General features: G+C 30.0%; 1 protein-coding gene across 2 annotated transcripts; it reads right to left on the bottom strand.

The window, feature by feature from the left end:
- Window positions 1-1,282: 1,282 nt before the first annotated feature.
- Window positions 1,283-20,774, bottom strand: LOC125076049 (facilitated trehalose transporter Tret1-like). 2 transcript variants are annotated; one of them, XM_047687988.1, is made up of 14 exons: window positions 20,681-20,774; window positions 12,187-12,310; window positions 9,849-9,953; window positions 8,538-8,740; window positions 7,852-8,007; window positions 6,883-6,966; window positions 6,111-6,198; window positions 5,859-5,992; window positions 5,171-5,380; window positions 4,967-5,044; window positions 4,588-4,686; window positions 4,203-4,348; window positions 3,929-4,049; window positions 1,283-2,816 (listed from the first exon to the last, which is right to left on the bottom strand). In XM_047687988.1, the coding sequence occupies exons 2-14, from the start codon at window positions 12,308-12,310 to the stop codon at window positions 2,733-2,735; spliced, it is 1,632 nt and encodes a 543-aa protein (XP_047543944.1). In that variant the 5' UTR covers window positions 20,681-20,774; the 3' UTR covers window positions 1,283-2,732. The 2 variants fall into 2 exon arrangements, with proteins under 2 accessions (XP_047543944.1, XP_047543943.1); XM_047687987.1 differs by lacking the exon at window positions 20,681-20,774 and adding an exon at window positions 12,414-12,541.
- Between the last annotated feature and the right edge of the window lie 1,261 nt (window positions 20,775-22,035).

Raw genomic sequence — 22,035 nt, 5'->3', positions numbered from 1 at the left:
GTTATCAATATATATTTATTTATAATATAACACTATTACACTTAATTACTTATGTCCACTTTAATTTTATTTCCAAAATTCCGATAAGAGTTTTAGCGTTAAAAACGCAATTTTTCACAAAACCAAAGTAAACATCATAGACTAGTCAAGCTGTCGACCAATGAAATCTCGTCAATTGGCTGTATGGTTAGAATAGAGTAAGAGTATACATTTTGCGAAGAAAATTTCGGAACTGCAATGTATATTTGAATCTTATCAAATATACCTTAGCAATAGACAACAGGGCTGCCTATAAAATGTGTATAATTTAGTTAGTGTGTGTATAACAGAATATGTTATGTAATTGGGTACTAGAAAGAAAAATATAAAGCATACGACCATCACAACTAAAGATATCAAATAAAAGGTCGCCTGTAAGCTTTACTGCAACACTTAACATTCAAGTTTTTAATTTAGTTAAATAAGATTTTATTGTGTATAAATTTAATGACCCGGCCGTATAAAATAAATTGACTCTACTTGCAGCCCTAATAGATGCCAAGTGTGAATCGGCGTTTGAATGACATTACACTGACATAATTATAACCTTTAAAAACAAAGATGCTTAAGTTCAAATTACTTCTACAAATAAAATCAATATGTATCCGTATTATTATAATTTAAAACATTATGTTGTAACATGGATGCTTAGTACGTATATTTTATAAAAATTGTATTGTTTGTACTTTGTACTAAATAAACTTTATATTTACAGGACGGAAATTTTATAACGAATTCTATCAATAAACGGCTAAATGAATTGAAAATTAAATTTTCAATCAGCATGCTTAAAAAAAACAACATCTCGCTAATTTTTCTGAATAATTTGACTTTAGCAGACATACAAGATCAAAAACTTTTTCTATTTCCATATAAACTTTTTTCCATTTAGGTAACCCAATAAATTGAAAAGCAATAAATATATATGAAATTAAAAATATATTTTAAAACAATATATAACATGATATAAAATTTTATTATTATTGGTAAGCTTAAAACATATAAAATGTTTCTTAATGTAATGAAAAGGTAATATACAATAACATTAATATTAAAATGCATTACATATACCTAACAATAATATAAACTTAATTTAGTATAACTTTATAATTATTATATACACCTGAAATAAATAATACATTATTGCTATTTATGTTTTACAATTTTATATTAAAATCTAGAAATTTTAAAAAAACATTTATTAAATTTTATATTTTATTTACATACATATAAAATTTTAATTTTAATCACAGATTACTGTTGTCATTGAAAAATATTGGTTTCTCTGTGAAGTATCTATTTTAAAATAGTTAACAATACAAATTTTTGTTTAAAATTTCATGATTTGCTTTCATGGTACTCTGTCACTTGAATCACAAATAGGCTCAATGGACTCAATGTGAGAATGAGACTTGAATTGTCTTTCGTAACATAGTGGTTTATATTTTATGAAATGCTGTTACAGTAACTTTTAAGAAGAATAGCACTATTGCTACAAAGTTCAGTATCTGTTAGTTACTTTATGAACAATTGAAAAAGTTACATAGAAGAAAATTGACAGATGGAAACATAAGAATACATACACTTTTAAGCTGTTTTATATAGCTATTGCTTATAAAGACATCAATGTTACTTAGCAATTTATATAGACCCATGATTGATGGAGTGATATCAATACCACATCTACATATATTAAATTATTCAATTATGAGATAGTATTATGTCATGTAACTGATTATAATAATTGCATATAGCCTACAGCATATATGTATATATACATACATAATATGCATTTATTGCAACAATTGTATTTGTATTTATGTTATCCATAGAAGTAAGTAATTTTGTATAAATCATTCATTATATATGTTTTAATTGCATATTTCTTCTCACCTTTGTACTGTATTGCACATAAGTAATGTAACATTGATATTAAATGGAAGCTTTTCTTTAGGACTTCCGAAGATTGCCTGTTTTATTTATTCATTGACTATGGCCTTATTGGGTTTAAAAAAAAAAAAAACAATTTAGTTCATGCTTAGTGCATCAACAAAGGCCAGAAGGCCTTACTTATTTTCCTTTCCTATTCAACAAAACATAAATATTAACATAGCCACTCTGAAGTTGCTCCAAGTAGCCACATAGCATTTTATAATCAAATATATAATTTTTTCCTTTCATGTCTTGGAGTTATATTTTACACTTGTTATGTGTTTCTATGAACAATCACTTCAAATTGTACAATGGTGTTAATATTCGTTTAGCCGCTCTGAAGTTGCAGTAAATAGCCACACAGTATCATATGGTCAGTTATATTCTTTTTTTTTCTTTCATGTCTTTTTGTTATATTTTAAACTTGTTATATGTATGTCTACGAACAATCATTTCAAATTGTATGATGGTTAAAATGTGTTAAAAATATTTTAAAACACAATAGTAAACTAAAACAAAAACAATACGAAATGTTTCTTATTAAATTGTGAATATTTTATCTTCATTAGTCAGGAACACATGCGCTTTCTCCAATATATACTTTAGATTGAAAGGCAGGTACCTACTGAATATTGTGCTACTGTGAGGAAAGCTTTCATTCAGAGCAGTAATAGTCACTGATAAAATAATATTAACTAAGTGGCTTAAAAATAAATATATGTAAGGTACTTATTAATTATATAAATAAAGCTTATTGATTACTAAATCGCATTGTCTCCTTCAAATGTTGGATTCGACGTTCCTTTCAAATCTCGCATCTTTGAAGCTTCCACATTTTGTTTTTTCTGTAAGATAAAAGTTACTCGGTAATTTTTATGAATACTCAGTACTGATTTGTATGCTACCTAAAATTTATTTAATTTATGAATTAGAGTTGAAATGTAGGATTTTTGTAATGAAATATAGCCTATATCACAGATAAAACAAAGTGATCCATAATATTAACACAATAGGTATGTCAAATGATAATAAAATAAATAAATTTGCATGCGAAATCGTGTTTGATTTATGTTTGTTATACCCCATTATTATTTTAAAACATCATATAAAAATAAGATCTTTGATAAAAAAATTTGTGGTTGTGTAATACTATCTCATAAATTGTTACTGAAAAATATATAATTTTGATTTTGTACGTATTAGTATCTTTAACAATCAACACATAAAATTTCATTTTGTTTAAAATACTTGTATTGGCAAAATCACTAACCTTCAACAACAACCAACAGAGTTTTATAGAGTAGGTAATGGAATTAAAATAAGTCAACCCCAAGTGTTATATAATTATTGCTTTATTAATTCCATAATCATTTAAAATAAATACCTCGTTGGCCAGACTGGGTTTACACTCTTCTACCTTAGTTTGGTTAATATAGCATGGATTTGCTAGTTATTAGTTCAAAATTAAAATTCTTGGCCATAATGCCTAGGTTTGGTAAAATTGACACAAAATCACAAAACTCTGTTAAATTTAACTCTAATGGCGGTCTTACCCCGAACACTAGCGAATTACTTAAACTCGTCAAAAACTCTAAAATTATAAAATTTGTTTATTATCTATTATTTTAGCTTATATCTCATGAACAGAGCATTTCCTCAAAATGATAATAATACCTAAAATAAGGGAATACAGAATTTTACGAATAAGTAAAAAATAAAACGAGTATAAGGTCAAAACAAAAAAGTAGGTAAATCGTTTCGTTTTTAATGTGAACAGTGATAGGATTTTGAATAAGCTCTGATTTAATTCTATCTACGAAATATTGGTTTTAAATGAATATGAATAAACAGCGTATGTTATACTATAAGCTTCCAAATTATTTTACGCTAGGAGATAATAGACAATAGTGTTTGATTGTAAATACTTCAGTTTTATTTAGATAAACCTAATACAAACCTTTGTCTTGTACACTTCATTTGTCAATCTTTTAACACCAGCAAAATGATTTTCGATATCTATTAATGCCTTTCCTTCTGTCTCTGGCAAAATGAAGTAGAACACTAAGCAACCGATCAAACTGTAATCAAACAATTAATATTTATAAGAGGAGAGGATCTTAAAATTTTGAACCTACTCATTTCAATCAAATGTCACATTCTTTTTACCAACAAATAAATAATATATGAAGCTTAGTTAGTTTATGACCTGAAATAATAATAATAAAATTTACCAAATAAATCCGTAAAGGGTATATGTTCCCAAAATTGACAGTTTTTCTAACATACTGATGTATATTTTGTTAGTTAAAAAACCGAAGATGTATCCAATAGCACTGGCCAAACCCGCAGCTCCCGATCTTGTTTTTGTACTAAATACCTGTTGTAAATGCGCATATTATTTTTTCAAGTCCTATAAAATATATGTCTTTTGGCTAGATTTTGTCCTTTAAATAGAAACTGGTTTATTTTTATTGTAATCGATGACAAAAAGATCGTATATTACGATTGGTCCTAAATTAACATTCTAAAAGAAATGATCATAGTTTAAATTTGAATATATATAAATAATTAATGTACCTATTCTTTTGCGCAAAACTTAAAGTGTATTGTTCTTACCTCTCCAATTAAAATCCAAGGAAGAAGTCGTATTCCAGCAGAAGTAACGAAAGCTACTATCAAAAGTAACGCAGTAGGAATCCAAGAATATGGATTATTCTGAAAAGATACATAGAAAGTATTTTAGGAAATTGTAATACTTGGTGAATAAGTATTTTTAATTATAATTGTATGTATATACCACAGACCTCTCCCTAGACCTTTTCTATAGAATGATGAATGAATAATAATATAATCTCATTTATTAAACAATGGATGGATTTCGTGATATTACTATAGAATGAAAGTGTTTCAAGATATTTTTTATGTAGAAAGAAAAAGAAGAATGAAGTATTAATTAAAAATAAGAAATGTAAATCTTGCACTAATTTGTACGTACCAAATCGTTATTAACGACATCAATTAACGTGGTATTGTTAAAGTCATCGAAAGTCGTGGTAATGTTTAATACCAAGTTCTGTAATAACAAAAATTTCCCATTAAATAAATATAATAAAATGACAAAATTTGTATTAATTTGGTTATCTTATTTTACTAATTATCAAACATAGCTCAAATTCTGGTCTTGTAAGTAATTACTCACACTTTTAATAAAACCCTCGTAAACAGCAACTAGAAGGCAACATATTCCAGCGGTTGCAGTAGAGAAAAATGTCAGAGGTCTCTTTCCTGTATAATGAACCAGCATCACACAGGTAATAGAACCAAGGATTTGTAGGATGCCTAGGATGAGGGTAGCGTAATATTTGTCGATTGGCGCCTCTAACATCTGAAATATCGTCACTGCGTATGTCTGCAGTGTACAGTTAAAAAATATTTTTAAGCCTTAGTCTTTATTAATTTTATAGTTTACATGATGTATATATTTCGTTTGTAGGATTTTAACTAACGACTATAATTACCACTTATTACTTAAAGACTTATAGATCAGTTTTAAATTATTTGAACTTATTTTAAAGGTTTTTTGTTTACATATATCTATGTATTTCCTAATAAAGGATCAGTTCATGTAATATCGAAATTACCTACATGAACTATCATTGAATATGATATCGTAAAAACTTATGTAACTAAAGAAGTGCTACTATGTCGGATCATACAATAACAACATCTATTGAGAAAACTTAAATTATTTTAATACTTATCTATTCTATACTATAATTATTTGTTTAACTGCTAATATAAGTTAATTGCACTTTAATAACTATGACCTATGTATTTTAAGTGTGCGTAAGAGTTAGGGTATTCATTTATAAAAAAATTAATCAGACCTGTAAGGTTGTCATTCCACTAAAATGTCCCACAAAGAAGCTAAATGAGACAAGAAAATAAGGCACCAAAAATGTTTTATCGAGGTACAACATAATTTTTTCCTTCAATGTTTCCTCCTGATCCTTGGTTCCCGCTAAAATCATATAAATGCCCATTAGAATTAACGGTTAATGGCAATAATAATATATTTAAATGAAGTAAGCACTTTCGTAGCTTACGGTAAAATTAATAAAAATTGACGCAAAACGCACCTTCTTTTCTTTTGTACAAAGCTTGTATATCCTTCAATTCATCTTCGACAACTTCCTTACTGGTCCAACCTCGAAGCCACTGTAAGCTCTGTTTATCAAAGACAAACGATTATTTATTCAAATAATAATAATTTTCAAACAATTTATACAAATTTATATTTGCAAGAAATTGAACTTCAACCACTAATATATAAAATATTTTCATGTTCGTGAATCACAGACGGCATTGTCTGATTGAATCAAACAATCCAGAGATAAAAATTACTGTGTATTATAATTCGCAATGCTAAGCGACTAACTGTCTATTCATTATGTTATAATATAATATAACGGTAGTAGAAGGATATCTTAAATTAAGTGGTTAAAATTTTTAAATATCTTGCTGCTGAAATAAGGCTCCAACTTCGATTAAGGAGGCTTGTTGCTTATTGCTGTTTAACAGATAAAAAGATAGTTTAGTGGAATTACATACCAACCTCGGAGTATTTTTCGTCACCAGCATGAGATCGGTTATAAATACTAAACACGTAGGTATACTGAATTATGCAATCCTAGGTTAAGATCTACCTATCTACTGGGCCATCACAGCTCAGCTGATGGGTATCTTATTCCACATATTTATGTGAACTATACCTACACCTATCTACTGTTGGTTTACATTAAAACGGTAGATAACATTATTGTACTTAATCCATTATGTCTTACGAATCTTCAAAAGAAAATTATTATTTATTTTATGATACTTTGTTTCTTGTTTAATAACAATTTATACCTCCATTGCTTCATTGTGTCTTTTTCTAGATACAAGCCAGTGAGGTGATTCTGGTACAAAACACAATGCGATAACTGCTAAGATCTGTGAATTAAAAAAAATATACATTTATATTTTTTTTATATATATAGTTGCAGTTGTTGTAGATCTAGATTTTCAATATTCAAATTGGGCAATATGATATACAAAGGAAACATATGTTCTACAAAAATATGGAGCGTGGTGACAAACCAGTCGCAAATAAATTTTCGCCATTTACCAACTTATTGATTATTTTATTATTATTATAAATCACATAAAAATATTTGTATATTTGATAATGTCTAATACTTGTAAATAAATAATATTTAAAAGAGTATTTGACAATCCAAATAATACGAGTAAATAGCCGTAAAGGCGTGGACCCATGTCTACGGCGCGGCGCCGTTTGCCGTGCAACGGTACGGCACCGCCGCCGGCAAATGGCGCGGCGCCGTGCCGCGCCACGGCGTCGTGCACGTGCTCACTATTATTGTGTTATCAGTTGCATCGTGCGGTAATTTTTTGCATAAAATGGCGGACGATTTAGATTTAGACTTTTTGATTTCACTAGTGGAAGCACGTCCCGTTCTTTCAAGCTCAAGCCAAATTTTGGTATACGTGTTGAGTGGGGTGCCGGTACACGACGCCATGGCGCGGCCCGGCGCCGCGCCATTTGCCGGCGGCGGCGCCGTACCGTTGCACGGCAAACGACGCCGCGCCGTAGACATGTGTCCACGCCCTAACAGATAATAAATGCTATTTTGAGGTTAATGCTAGAATTATAGGATAAAAAGTTATTCTATTTAAAACATCATGAATTAAACTTAATACGTGTTTTATTGAGTTTGCGTATTACGGTTAACCTGTACATTCTTTTTTTCATCTTATATATATTTATTACAAAAGAAAATGCAATATTTTTTTTATTTTTATCAGTGATTTTTTTACCGTAAATATGATGTTGATGAGTGCTACCGTTCGCCAGTAGAAGAGTAGACCGAATAGGAACTGTGTGAAAACTCCAATAGTAATGCACAAGGTGCTTGTAGCAGTCAGTGCACCTCGGAGATGCGGCTGTGTGATCTCAGCGACATACGTCAGCACCTTTTAAAAATAAAATTCACATTGTTTTCAAGTAATTTTATTCATGATTGTACAGGTATTTTGAAAAACTTTCAAAAACTCTAAAACTTTTGTGTACGATGGTTACTTCAAGATTACCAGTTCATCAGTTCAGATCATCAGTTTAATGCAGGAAACATTAAACGAGCGAATAGTCCTACACAATAAGCTTAACGAAAACATGTCTTTAGAGGATATAGTTAATTATTTGTTAAATACTATATAATAAATGGCTACAATTAAATTTTATAAAGAATTATAAGACTAGAAGCCCTCTATAAACTCCAAAACACGTGCTGCGATTAATTAATAGAATATCCGCATTTACCTTCAGATAACAGTCGTATACTTTGTAATAAGACAGATAACATATATTCGCATTTCAGTTTACTTAGTGCTTTGAGTATTAAGTGCGATGGTATACACAGATTACTCAAGTAATGTTGCTAAATTACTCTTTTGAATGGTTTGAACCATTGAAAAATTTTCGACAATACTACGAACTTACTTACTGGTGCCTCAAGAAGCCCACCCGCTAGTCCTGTTAGGAAAAGAGCTCCATAGAGATGACCAGTGTTGGTTGAAAAGTGGAATATCAACCATGCAATGAAAAAGGGTACGTTCACCATCTGCATGGCGCGACGACGGCCCAACGGTGATGTCACTATGCCGGACAACGCGCAACCCACCGGAACTACTATTAAATTGATTGAACCTGTGTAACAATGAAAACATGATTTTATCAGCAACGTTTACAGCATACATTTTAAAGTTCCGTTTTAGAAATTATATTCATAATTCATCCACATGCACGATGCAAGAAGATGCAATTTATTAAATTCGAATAAGAAACATGTTCTCAAAAACTCATGTCGACATCAGTGTCAAAAGAAGACTTTACAAAAGTCACAAATAATAAAATCGCAATCACGAACTAATGTTCATGTAGATACATATATAATCGTGAAAACCAGTTTGACAGAAAGTTAGTGGAACGTATCAAACAAAAAGTTGCAGAGTTATGCAATCTTCACGCTGATAAAGATTTTGATCGTTTTGTTTTTTATTAGGTTTAACACTCACAAGAGTGTCATACACGCTCAATCGTACCGTATAAATTAATTCGATCCACTTTGCATGTTTAGAAAAAAAAATCAGCTTTCTAAAAAACTTATTCAAAAATAGCGCAATCTTAACATATTATACATACAAACATATTCATACATTCACACATACATAGGAAACGTAGCACAAAATTACAAATAAGTATATGTTATATACCTACGTACTTTTTAAATGTTAAATTAAACTTTTAATAGTTTAATTTATATTCACTGAGTTTATTATAATTATAAGTTAAGTATAAATAAGTTAAATCCAATCTGGCTCGTAAAAATAAAAAATTAAGTGATAAGTAAATCTATTTAGTAAAATTGTGCATTTCGTTTAAAATATAAATTATTTTGATTCAAACCTCCACGGAACAAAAAAGACAAATTATACAAATATTCACATCGAAGACTTCAAATGTGAATTGATGTTTTGTTTTAGTACGGGAACACGATCTGATTCTGAGTAATCCTTGAAACAAGGATGGTTAGTGAACGAAGGTTGACCGCTCACAGCCTCACACGTATTACTTACAATAAGATTAAATTATAACCATGACTTTCAATAAAACAGTCACATGATCGCGGATGTAACAGTCTTAGCTATTAAATAAAAGATTAAGTAAAAACATTTAAAACAACGTAAGTCATGATTACTATTAAATATAATTTTGTTATTAATTTAATTAAAAACCGTATAAATAAATTACTTACTTATCCATGATATTTCCGAACTTTCTAGATGCAGATTTTCTCCTTTGACCGGTTCTTTTACAGCAGGAATAAGAATAGTCGGAAAGCCGAGTGTCATTCCATACCCTGAAGCAGTGAATTATTATTTTATTTGTTGCTAAAATGACGATACGAAAAAAGTAATACATTAAGCTGAAGTTCAACTCTTATATGACATTTTCACCTTGTGATCTACTCGCTAAAAAGAACAAGTTGATCATACTTGTTGTATTTTTATATTACTTTTATTTAAATTCACTCAGAACCGATTTTAATTTACACATATGTATGTTTTGGTGCTTTTTTATATTCATTTCGTATAAATAATTAATGATATTTCTAAATAGTTATTTTTTTAATGTTTATTTTTAGTTATTTTAAGCATTATCGAAAATGCTAAAAGTTGTAGGTACCTAAATGTACATGTTTTTCTCGTCTTGTTTTTTGATATCGACATCTCTGGTCGTATAAAATTAATCTTAGCTTGTAAGTGATTTAGGCATTAGACATTTTACAGATAAGTAAATAAAAGAGGAAAAGGACAGGGTATCTTCCTTAATCACAGAAAATTAAAAGAAATGTATTCCTCCTAAATTAACATAATTTTAATTTTTACGTTTTTTTTTTCAAATAATAGGACAACTTGAAAAATTCTTATTTTAATTTGTGATATAAATTATCACTATATAAACTATCACAATGAGTATTTTATTTTTAATAGGAATTATTAAAAATAAAATACTCATTTGTATTTTATATAGTTTAGATATATTACACATTTTTTCCGCATAGGTACGTTGTCTACATCGAAAGTTCTCACATGTCATATTGTAAATTGCAATAGTGTATTTGAATTACAATTTGTAATTTAATTACACTTACATCGACCAATGAATACAGGAACAGTGTGGCGGAATAAACTACAAAACTTACAGCCTCTTTTCGTGGCGTCGGTAAGCTGACAGGCAAATGTTAAGCGGTCATCACTCACATTGGCGTCTTATGAAATAAGCAATTCTTACATAGCCAATGGGCCAACAACTTGGTAACTGACATGCAATGCCCCTTGGGATGTTACTTACCCTTCAGACAGGAACACAACAATACTGAGTATTTCTGCTTGGCGGAAATTATATGATAAGTGGTCAGTATCTACCTACTCGGACTTTTAAATGTCGTATGTACTTGAGCGGTTTGCGGAACTAATCGAGATGTATTAACAGTATCCTATTAATCGCACATACTTATAGTTAACGTATTTTTTAAACACATATAAGGAAATATTTAAGATGCGATTAAAAAAACGTTTTATATTCTTTTAAATAGAATGGCGTTTGATTAAAATGTTAATCTATTGAGTTTATAATTTACTTTTGTCGTTACTTATTATTTTATTCGTTGTTGAACAATTCTATTCGTGTTTTAAACAAAAAAGTTGTCGAGTGGTTCTGCGTATACACGAGAAGGTTACCAGCCCAAAAAACAAGAATTTTTCTTTGTTGTTTTTTTTTTAATTTTTTTCTGCTAATAGGTACATATAAAGGTTCTATGTAGATCCTTATTCTTCCCATACGAAACCGTGACAAGTATTAGGTATACATACTTGATTTATATAAAAGTATATAACAAAACGAAGTGAGACCTTGAAATAAAATAAGCTATCAAATATAGGTGAGACCTTATGTACTTAATCAAAAAAAAACATTCAAATTTGTTTTTAGCGCTAACCGTGAGCCATAAATGAAAATTATTATCAAAATTGAGTTTAAGTGCCCTCTACAGCTTTTAATTAAACAATATTTGTTTTAATCAATCTCTTTTGTAATAGACAAGAAAATTATTTACTTTATGTATAAATTTTTTTTTACAATAAATTGTGTTTTACCTCATTCATTCATTCGGTAATAGTAACCGTCCTTCCTGTATATTTGAATGTTTTTGTTGTAAGTATTGTATGCTAACATCACACTGCCACAATCCATTAGTTACTTGATTGTGTTTAGTAAAAAATAGCATTGAAGCGTCTTTATAAAGGTCTTTAAAAAAATGTAACCTATTATGCTCAGTCCTTGTGGTCATACCTATTTATTACGATTAAAATGTAAACGAATACATTGTTTTCATATTTATATATTAATAGGTAATATATTTAATGGATGCTTACTTTATATTATGGATCTTAATAATAAATAAATAATTGTGTACTTAGATGTCGATGGCAATATACATATATATTTATCTTATATATTAACATCTTATCGATAATTCTTTTAAATTTTTAACGTAAGCGTTACGATAACGCTATAAATTTGCTACTCACCTAGAAGTAAAAGGTTCTTTACGCTAACTGCAAGTAACTGTGGCAGAGCTGTGCGGAAATTCTTTTTATAACCGTAGTGATGTGCTTCATTTAATAAATTATTTTCCTTCGTTAATGGCGCCATCTAAACACAGTGATAAAAATTTAAGCTTTATGAACATTTATTTATTGAAAACAACATCTTATCATATATAAGTGATAAACGAGGACACAATTTCACATATTACGTTTTAATAATTTAACATGTCTCGCGATCTTTTAAAAGAATCAACGGAACGAGTAATAATGTCATTTCTTATAGGTATAATAACGCGTGTCGATTGTTTGCTCGAATGGTTTAAACTGTTTACAATTGTTTACTGAATAGACTTTACGCAATAGTTTCGCAAAGTCTGCACTCTGCAGTGAAGGGCACCGCAGAGTGCAGCCTTTGCGAAACTTGAATACTTATAGATATTATTTGGCTCGAGTCGGCGGCTATCTAAAATATATTTCAGTGTTAAATTAATTAAAATTTTCTTTTGTAATAATGATCTTATGTTTTAAAGGTACTTGTTACAAATATACCGTACAATATACGAAGTCACACTGAGTCTAATTTTTACGAATATTATTCGTCATTTGCGTAAAATGTCTTATATCAAGAAGAAAGACTCAGAAGAAAGACAAAATTATGATGTCTGTTTTTTTTTAAGACAATAGAGAGACACCAAGAGGTTAGAGTTAGAGGATTTAAATTTAAAGCGAACAGTAGTCTTTCGAACTTAAAAAGGTATTCTGAGGGTTTCTAAGATATTCGTGGAATATACACTGTTTCTCATCCATCCATCATTCAGTGATAACTGTAGCCTCTATGACATTACTAAGGAGTGCCGTTCCTATTAGTTTGGTGCCGTTCCATAATTTTGGAGGTCTTAAATCTCTAATTAAAATTATTGTTACGCCAATCTTCTAACTTAAAAAATGACGGACTTTAAGACTAACCTATATACGAAATGGCAACACCTATTTCACTCCTTAGGGCTAGAATATCCAGAAGCGCTTTAATACGTATCTACTTATTTTTAATCAGAATCCCAAAAATTAAGTTTCATGTTTCTAATTTAAAAATGACGGACTTCCATACAAACATTCAACTTCTATTTCACCCCTTTAGGGGTTGAATTTCCAAAATTTCTCTTTTAGTGAGTGTCTACTCAATCTTACTCACCAAATTTCAAGGCCCTAACTTTAATAGTGTACGCTCGGTGATGATGAATCAGTCAGTCAGGACTTGTTATTTTATATATATATATATATATAATGTAAAAATAAAGGTTGTTGTACTTATTGTATATCAAGCCTATTTAAATACTCTGATACTCAAGCGTATTTAATCTCGCTCTTTTATTACCAAGCTATCTAATTATAACAATCTTTTTACCTCGCAATGTTTATTTGTTAGTTTGCTTAGTATATAATTCGTTTTAAGATAAGCAAGGCAATCCTTTACACCCCAGACAAAGACAAAGGAACAATCTTTGTATGGAAGTTCTTCTGTGTGTTCAATATTATAAACTTACTTAAAATTTTAATCTTACTTTAAAATGTTTGGTAGAAATAAATAGTTATTATGAGTGTATCTTAGAAAAAGATACACGTTGAGGGATTTAAAAGATCTACAAATTTTTAAGACAAAATGCCTTCTTATTATTGGTAGTGCATTTTGTACATATCATGTATTTCGTATACCTTTTTCGTTTTTTCTACTTGTTTCTACTTGTGAAAATCGCGTCAACATCCATCTTTGTTTTATACAATTTAAAGGCAAAAGATAAGTGTTGTTTTTAAAATATATTTTCAAGATCACAATCAAAAACTTAACAATTATTGCTTACAGTTGCAGATGAGTCAATCGATACAGACAGACATACAATAACTACTTATATTATAACTGACCGTTCCGAGTCACCACCTGACATAATACTTAAGTAGAGTAGCCGTGTGAATAAGGCATGTGATACCTGAAGCCACGCTGTCCAACGGTCATAAGTTCGTACATTTATTAATAATTAAAATATAGGCCGTTTTAACATTTCTGCTTAGTTTTATGTAAAATTTAATTAAAACTAAAGTCATATTTGCTTAATCATATTTGTGTTCTGTTCTGTGGGGTGACTTTAATTATAAATATAAGACAATGAATGTCAGATCTCATGGCTTGACACTCATTGACTGTGTAAGGAAGGGCTAGTATGGTGTACATTTCTTGCAATGACATTGCCTATTCGCGAAGGTGACACCAGATCGATAAAAAATATTATGTATGATATGCCAGAGAATTTATTGTATCCATGGAGCAATATATTTTTGTCAATTGTGAAGGAAATTTTGGGTAAAGCCTTATGGTCGCATTTCACATGGCTATTTGTATTCGTGTATTCGGCATATTTGGCAAACAATTACCAATGGGCTTTATATTTGACAAAGTATTGGCCTTATTTTCCTGTATGAAAAATAAGCCCAATTCAAAATACACATTAGATCAAAGGGGCTAAATTAGCAAATCAACACAATGGCCATATTCCGAAGGGAACTGGAACTACTATTGATAATAAATTTAATGAATTGGGGCAAAAAATCAAATGGGGTTATTTTGGTATAAATACAGGAGTTTTAGTACTTTTTTATTTTATTATTTATGGGACCGCCAACATGAATCTCATAAAAATAGTGGACTCAGAATGCAGTGTATCAATGACACATTGCATTCTGCTTTCTGCTGCCAAATGTTTGTGTATTTATTATTTGGCTGCCATGCGTGGATGGTCGTGTTTGCCACTATTTACATGTCAAAAACAGCAAACACCCAATAATGAACACAAATAACCATACGCAGTGCTACCATTATATAACATGATTGACGCTCGTGATTATAAGATATGGTTAGATAGTGTGCGTGAGACAACTTACAGTAAAGACGGCAAAAAAATACAAATTAGGTTATATTTAATATTTTTTTTATATTATGGAATGGCTCTCCTTCCTGAGTGAATAGATCTATCTATAGCCTATTCCAATGGAAGTAGGACAGAAGATAAATAAACCTTAGATTTACGTATTTCATGCGATTTGCTAATAACTCAGCTTTATTCTTCACTACTGAGCTTATGATTAATATATATTTGTTTATAATACAAAAATATTATACTTAATCACTTGTTTCCACTTTAATTTTACTTCGAAAAATTTCAATAACAGTTGCGTCGACGTTTATAACGACATTTTTACGCAACTCCACATTGAATATCATAGATTAATCAAGCTCTCAACCAATGATATCGCGTTAATTTGTTGTCAAATTTTTTATTTGGCTTTTCTCTTCTTTGAGATTGAACTAGAGTATATAATATTATTGGGTCTAGGATTGCCAGACGTCCACATAAAGACCGACATAGTAAAGCTTTTTGAGTGCGTGTCCAATCCAAAGGTGTGTTCTGCCTTTTGGGCTTTTTGCATTTGGTCAGATACCAATCATACAGATTGTATATTATTGTATAACTATATATGGTATATTAATGGATTCTAGTTTTTAGAAGTAGATATGTGCGTATATTCGTGAGCGTATCTTTCACCTGGCATATCTTGAGAATAAGAGATGGCATCGTAACTACAACATTTCTTAAAATTGAAGTCCTAATGCTCTCATGTTTACCTTCCTTTTTCATTTAAAAAAACAAGCAAACATTTAACGGTTACTTAAAACAATCCTTAAATATAGTATTTTATATACCTACATAAAATTTTAAAATAAGATACAAATATTATGGTATAAAATTAACCATCAATAATGTCATATCTCACATTAATTTGCTTGCAATGTAAGAAATAAAAAATAATTTATTCGATTTTGCATTACTATTTCGAAAGATGACCTTGTTCTTTGATATGTATAGTAGTAATGCTAAAAATTTTTAAGGAAAATTGAATTGTTCATTCTGAACTGCAATACTATTCTGTAAAAAGCCCCTTCTCATTCAACTCATAAACTGATTTACGGCATTACGCTAATTTGATGCGTGCATTAAATGTATTTAAATGAAACATGCACCCAATTATTAAAATCATTGCCAATGACATTGACTGACTGACTTATTGTGACATTTCACGATCATGTTCTGTGGTGAGTTTGAAGTTTGTTCATACAGAATAGCTCGTGTATCAAAACATCAACGTCATAGTATAGGGGTATGGGTAAAGGTTAACATTTATATTCATCCACTAAGAAATAAAGTGTATTTATAAAAGGACATAGACTTGAAGATTGAAAATTGAAGAAAATATGAAAAATTAGGAATATTGATTTCTTTAACATAATTAATGTATGGTATACATAACACACCACACAACGCCAACAGCTTAGTGGAATAAGCTACAAATCTTCTCCTCAAGAGGAAGGATAACGTGGAGTTATAGTGTTATGTATAAATTTAGTTGTATTTGATGAACATAAATTTTTATTTGAGTAAAAAAGTAACTACTCAGTTTCTTGACGGTTCTTCGTTTAATTTTGTAACACAATTGTAAATCAATGCGAAATCTTCTCCTGTACAGGCTGATATTTTTTTTACAATCAATTTCATGTAGATCAAAGATTGTTCTTTGAAGGAGCAACTACATCACTAACTGCTTTAGCATTAGTATATAAATGCGTTTGTGTTTGTGTCAGTTGTGGGCTCTCCGAGGCACGAAAATGTAACTACTACTACTGCTTCTTAACTGAGTTATTGCACTGTCTCTCTTGACAGAAAAAAAAAACAAGGATTAATGTCCGTCCCGGGAAGCCGTGAATCATATAATGTCCACTAGACGACAACGAGACAGTTTTTTATCCAATATTGCGTGCAATACTTGCATCAGATGCAACCTTACGTTTTCTTGGCTAATCACTTAATCTCGTTCTCATGTAATGACATTCCATTAGTTCCAAAAATCTACATGGTAAATATTTTAGGTAGCTATTCTTTATCAAAAATAAAATAACGTTCATCCTGCAAAACGAAATGGTTCATAGTGCAGAAATGTATTTACTCATTCCATGTCAAATGTCATTTTTTTAATTCAGTATAAATAATAAAAATTTTGATAGATAGCTTGTTGTCCGATTCATTGCAGCGTTTTAACATGGGCATCCTTACCGTAATCATACCCACATACTTATAAATGACTATATATCTACGAGTCCGAAATAGCTTATATTCTCGTTAGGTGGAGGTAAGTTATTTTATTATTGGTCTGTCAACCTAATTGGCGGATATACAGTGAATAGGTGGTAGAATTAGATAATGTAACGAACATAATGTGACAATTTGCCGTGAAAATTAATGTCTATATTGTAATGAGAAACTAGACAGCATGTAACTTGTAACTTTGCCTATTAATATTCAATATTATAAATTAGGTATGATATTCAACCACAGATTATATATGTAGATACTAAAAAAACATGCAGTTATATTAATATATATATGAATTTAGTTTTATTATATGGACGTAACTTGGTATTTGATTTGTTGGAAACCTTGCCGGTTCTTGATTAATTTATGAGATAACCATTTTTTAACCAGTATAAAATAAGATTTAGATAAGGCGTGACTCGTAGTGTGTGTGTGTGTATCTTTAGTGGACTGGCAATATATTGTATGCGTTTATCTAAATTTCATTTCCAAACATCTGTATAAAGTGAAAAATTAATCAGCTCAAAATTTTATTACGAATTAAATTAACAGCTTAGCATAAAAAAAATAAAAGAAATATATTTTTTAAATTCCTACAAAATTAATTAAAAAAAATATATAATGTAAATAAAAAAAAAACAAAACTACAAACTTTAAATAAAATTTAGGAACAGTAAGAGTTCAATATCTAAGTTACAATAGGCTATTTGACAATGCGAAAAATAAAGTGTCAATTATTATTATCAGTGTAAATTATGAGTTTTAAAAATGGTTATTTATCAACGAAAGTTGAAAATAATAATTAATTTATTCAAAAATCCATAAATAAAATTTTTGAAACGTTTGTTACATGACACACAACGCTCCCGATTGGTCGGGCTTATGATGACGTCACTTGCTTATTAACCTCGTTTGCCTACTGTATGTGGATTATATGTGCCAAAGATTACAAAACAGGCGCCATATTGACAAAGTAGCATTTCACGCGCTATTTAAATATAGAATTTTTAATTTGATATTTTTCAGCAAATATGTAGTAGAATTTAAAAAAAAACTACTTTTACTGGGTTCCTTAACCTCTACTAAATAATATAAAATGCATTTTAAAAACCAGTCAAATAGCCTATTGCGACATTTTGTAATTTAGCTTAGCTGTAATTAAATTTCTTGCTAAGAGTGACTCCCTAAGCACAAATTGAGAAATTAATGCTACTTTGCGTAAGCTAGCAAAAGCCGAGATGATCCAGTGGTTAGAACGCGTGCCTATGCCTATGATTACGTGTTAAAAACCAGGCAAGCACAAATGAATTTTCCTGCGCTTAATTTGTGTTTATAATTTGTGCTCGGTGGTGAAGGAAAACATCGGGAGGAAACCCGCATATGTCTAATTTCATCGAAATTCTGCCACATGTGTATCCACCAAACCGCATTGGAGCAGCGTGGTGGAATATGCTCCAAACCCTCTCCTCAAAGGGAGAGGAAGCCTTAGCCCAGCAGTGGGAAATTTACAGGCCGTTAATGTATCGAACTACTAAAATTGTTAAGCATCATATTTGATGGATTTGTAATTCTTATTTTGAGTTCATTCGCTGAAGACACAGGCGAGATGTCATAATCTAGGGACTTCATGTGACCCCAGACATGGAAATCAACCAGCGCAATCAAATGGCTATCGAGCCAACGCCTAGCATTGACACCGAAATGTGCAGGGCTGCCGTTTTGCTGGTACCTATATCATATTTGTTGCCTTATTAACGTTTTCGAGGAGGCCAAATATTACATTTGTTAAAAAAAAATTCTAACATGTGTTTTATATCGATTTTTTTTATATGTATAATCCAATGCATTATGCTAATACAACATGTATTGCTCAAAACTAAATTAGAGTTCAGATGGATTACTTTTTGTAATATATGGTTATTATATAGTGTGTAGAAAGTTAGTTTAGGTTTTTAGAAGTTTAAAGCATCTTTCTTTAAGATCATCACTGTTTTCCGATTTTTATACTTATTATATCTAAGTATAAATTTGTGTACGTTGCAAAATTATCGAAACAAGTTCCAATACACTTTAACAGGTTAAGCAATTTTTTTTAATACATAAAACCATGGCGCCGGTCTCTTGCGTTGTGTAACTTGTGTGACGTCGTAAAAGTTATTTTGAAATATGTTATGGAGCTTAGTTACATCCCTTAAAACATTAAAAAAAAAACAAATCAAAGGAAGTATTCAAAGGAAATAAACAGCATCGGCCCTTAACCATTTACCAGGGTCTTACGGCAAACCTTAATTGCCCCTCTCCTTATTAGTCTTGGTAATGCAGTTATGCGTTTTTTAAACGCATTACTTTAAATATATCGATATAAATTCGAAAATATTAATGATATCTACAAATATGTCAGTTTTCAGTTACATAATAATGTCAGTTTTCATTGTTATTATACTATTTTTATTGTACACATTATTATTATGTATATCATATTCGATTTTTGAAAACGTTGCTAATTATGAAATCGAAACAAAATTTTAATTCACAAAGGTACACGTATGTTGTTTTCAAAAAAGTCGACCAATCGTTTTTTATGTTAAAATTTTTACCTTAATAAAACCACAACAATACTATGATATATAATTTACAGGTTAAAAGTAATAGTTATAGATTCATAGCCAGAAACAGTCAATTTGTTTCATACCTATCTATCCAAGAATTTTCAGAAAAAATGTTTACAAGATCAATTTATTTTTACAACAATATTGTTTCCTCATATTATTTCAGCATTATTTAATAAATGCATTCGTCGTATGATGTTTATTTTGAAATATAAGATGACCCAGTTATATTGACACCACACCGTTATGTTAGTAACAGAACGAAAAAAAATCTTTTAATAACAGTAGAACAAAAACACACACATATAAATATATAATTAAATGTTGTAGAAAAATGCTATCTAAAGTCTACTCTATAGTGAAGTTGAACTTTATTAATTTTTTTTTATCAACCCATAAAAAAATTCGAATGTGTTAATAACGGAAATATGATATTTATTAAAGGAAATTAAATATAAACATAGAACAATACAAAACAATCTGATTCGCAAATTAATTTCAAAGACAATTAGTCGCAATAGCATTTTTAAATATACACAAATGTAACGATTATAATAATATTTCACATATTGAAGTAAACAAGTAATTGATAACAGCATTACAATATAATATTTTGTATAAGATACATATTAAATCTTTATTTTAAAAAATAACGAATATTGTACTTACAATTCTCCAGTCATATAAACAACATGAAAATGTGTTGATAACGCACAATCCACAACGGACCGAAGTATTCGCGCAACTAGCAAGAGTTGTGAAATGCGAATGACAACCAACTCAGTAGTCACATCACTTGCGGTTTTTTAAACTACTTTCTGATGGCGGTACATATCAAGGTAATAAGCTATGGGTACATATTTATATATATGATAATTATTAAATAAGGAAATGTTGTGATAAATTTATAATATAATGACCAAACAATTACAAAATATAAAATTTAGGACAAACACTGGTAATATCAAAATGGACTTTTGGATAGCATTTTTCCGTTTTTGTCAATTTCAACCAAAGTTTGACTGTAGGATTTTGCTATTTAAAGCTTCTTGTATCTCTGTATTTTTTTTTTATTCTTTCGTTTACAATAAAGCATGTTTTATTGTATTTGACTCCTCATGGCGAAGTATCGAATTGTCCACACCAAGTAAACCCGCACTGGTTGTGGCAGCCAGGCGAGTGTTTTCAAAACAAGTGGATATGGCAAATGGGTGACATTTTAGCGGTAAACACGTAAGCTTGAGTCTTGTTGGGTATAAATTGGACTAAGATTAGTCAACCCCTATTTCACGAAAATTCTGCCACAAATGCCTCCACTTTGCTTAAGCAACAACGTTTTTGAAAGCCTAGAATACAGAGTTGTATACCTTTTAAATGCGCTGGTACTAACATCAATAGACGCAGATGCGTCAGGAATTCAGCCTCCTGATATTGCGCAAGTCTAGAGCGAGGGTGGATGGTGTTGCTTTATGGTTCTTGTTTCGCTAAGTTGTACTAACACGATACTTTTGTACGTCGTCTATCAATAAAAAAAAAATTCAGACATTTTTAATAAGATCAAATGTATTTAAGCTTAATATTTGTTTGCTTTGTTATATATTAAAACAATATTTAATTTAGAAAATTTTCTTTTTCTTCTTTTCTCGTAATATGTGTAGAAATGTTTATAAAGGATTCAGGCAGGTGATTAATTGGATCAACATTTGGAAATATTTATGGTTATATGAAAATAATAAATACCTTGTAAATTTACCTCAAAATGCATACGCACCATGTTCGCAGTACATTAAAACTACTACAGTTTACAGCAGTGTTGCCTTTTTGTATAAAAATACCTAATACTGTTGGATTTGAGTGGGGGTAGTAAAAACCTGAACAAAATGTTGTTTTTGGAGACTTCGAGCTATAGTCCCCAGTACAAGGACCTCAAATTGTTTTGACACATACAAATGTAAAACTTTGTGAGTGCTATTTTTGGGATGAGTCCGACAAACTTTTCTAATTCGAAAAGTTTCGGCGCTGCT

Source organism: Vanessa atalanta, chromosome Z, assembly GCF_905147765.1.
Source record: "Vanessa atalanta chromosome Z, ilVanAtal1.2, whole genome shotgun sequence".
Taxonomy (NCBI): domain Eukaryota; kingdom Metazoa; phylum Arthropoda; class Insecta; order Lepidoptera; family Nymphalidae; genus Vanessa; species Vanessa atalanta.
The sequence above is the reverse complement of the archived record's forward strand: the minus strand, read 5'-3'. Positions and strand labels throughout refer to the sequence as shown.

Coding starts and splice junctions, on each gene's coding strand:
- LOC125076049 (XM_047687988.1), bottom strand. CDS start 12,310: ATGGCGCCATTAACGAAGGAAAATAATTTATTAAATGAAGCACATCAC. Junction 6,199..6,882: donor GACACAATGAAGCAATGGAG/GTATAAATTGTT, acceptor TTTGATAAACAG/AGCTTACAGTGGCTTCGAGG. Junction 5,993..6,110: donor TTTGTACAAAAGAAAAGAAG/GTGCGTTTTGCG, acceptor ATATGATTTTAG/CGGGAACCAAGGATCAGGAG.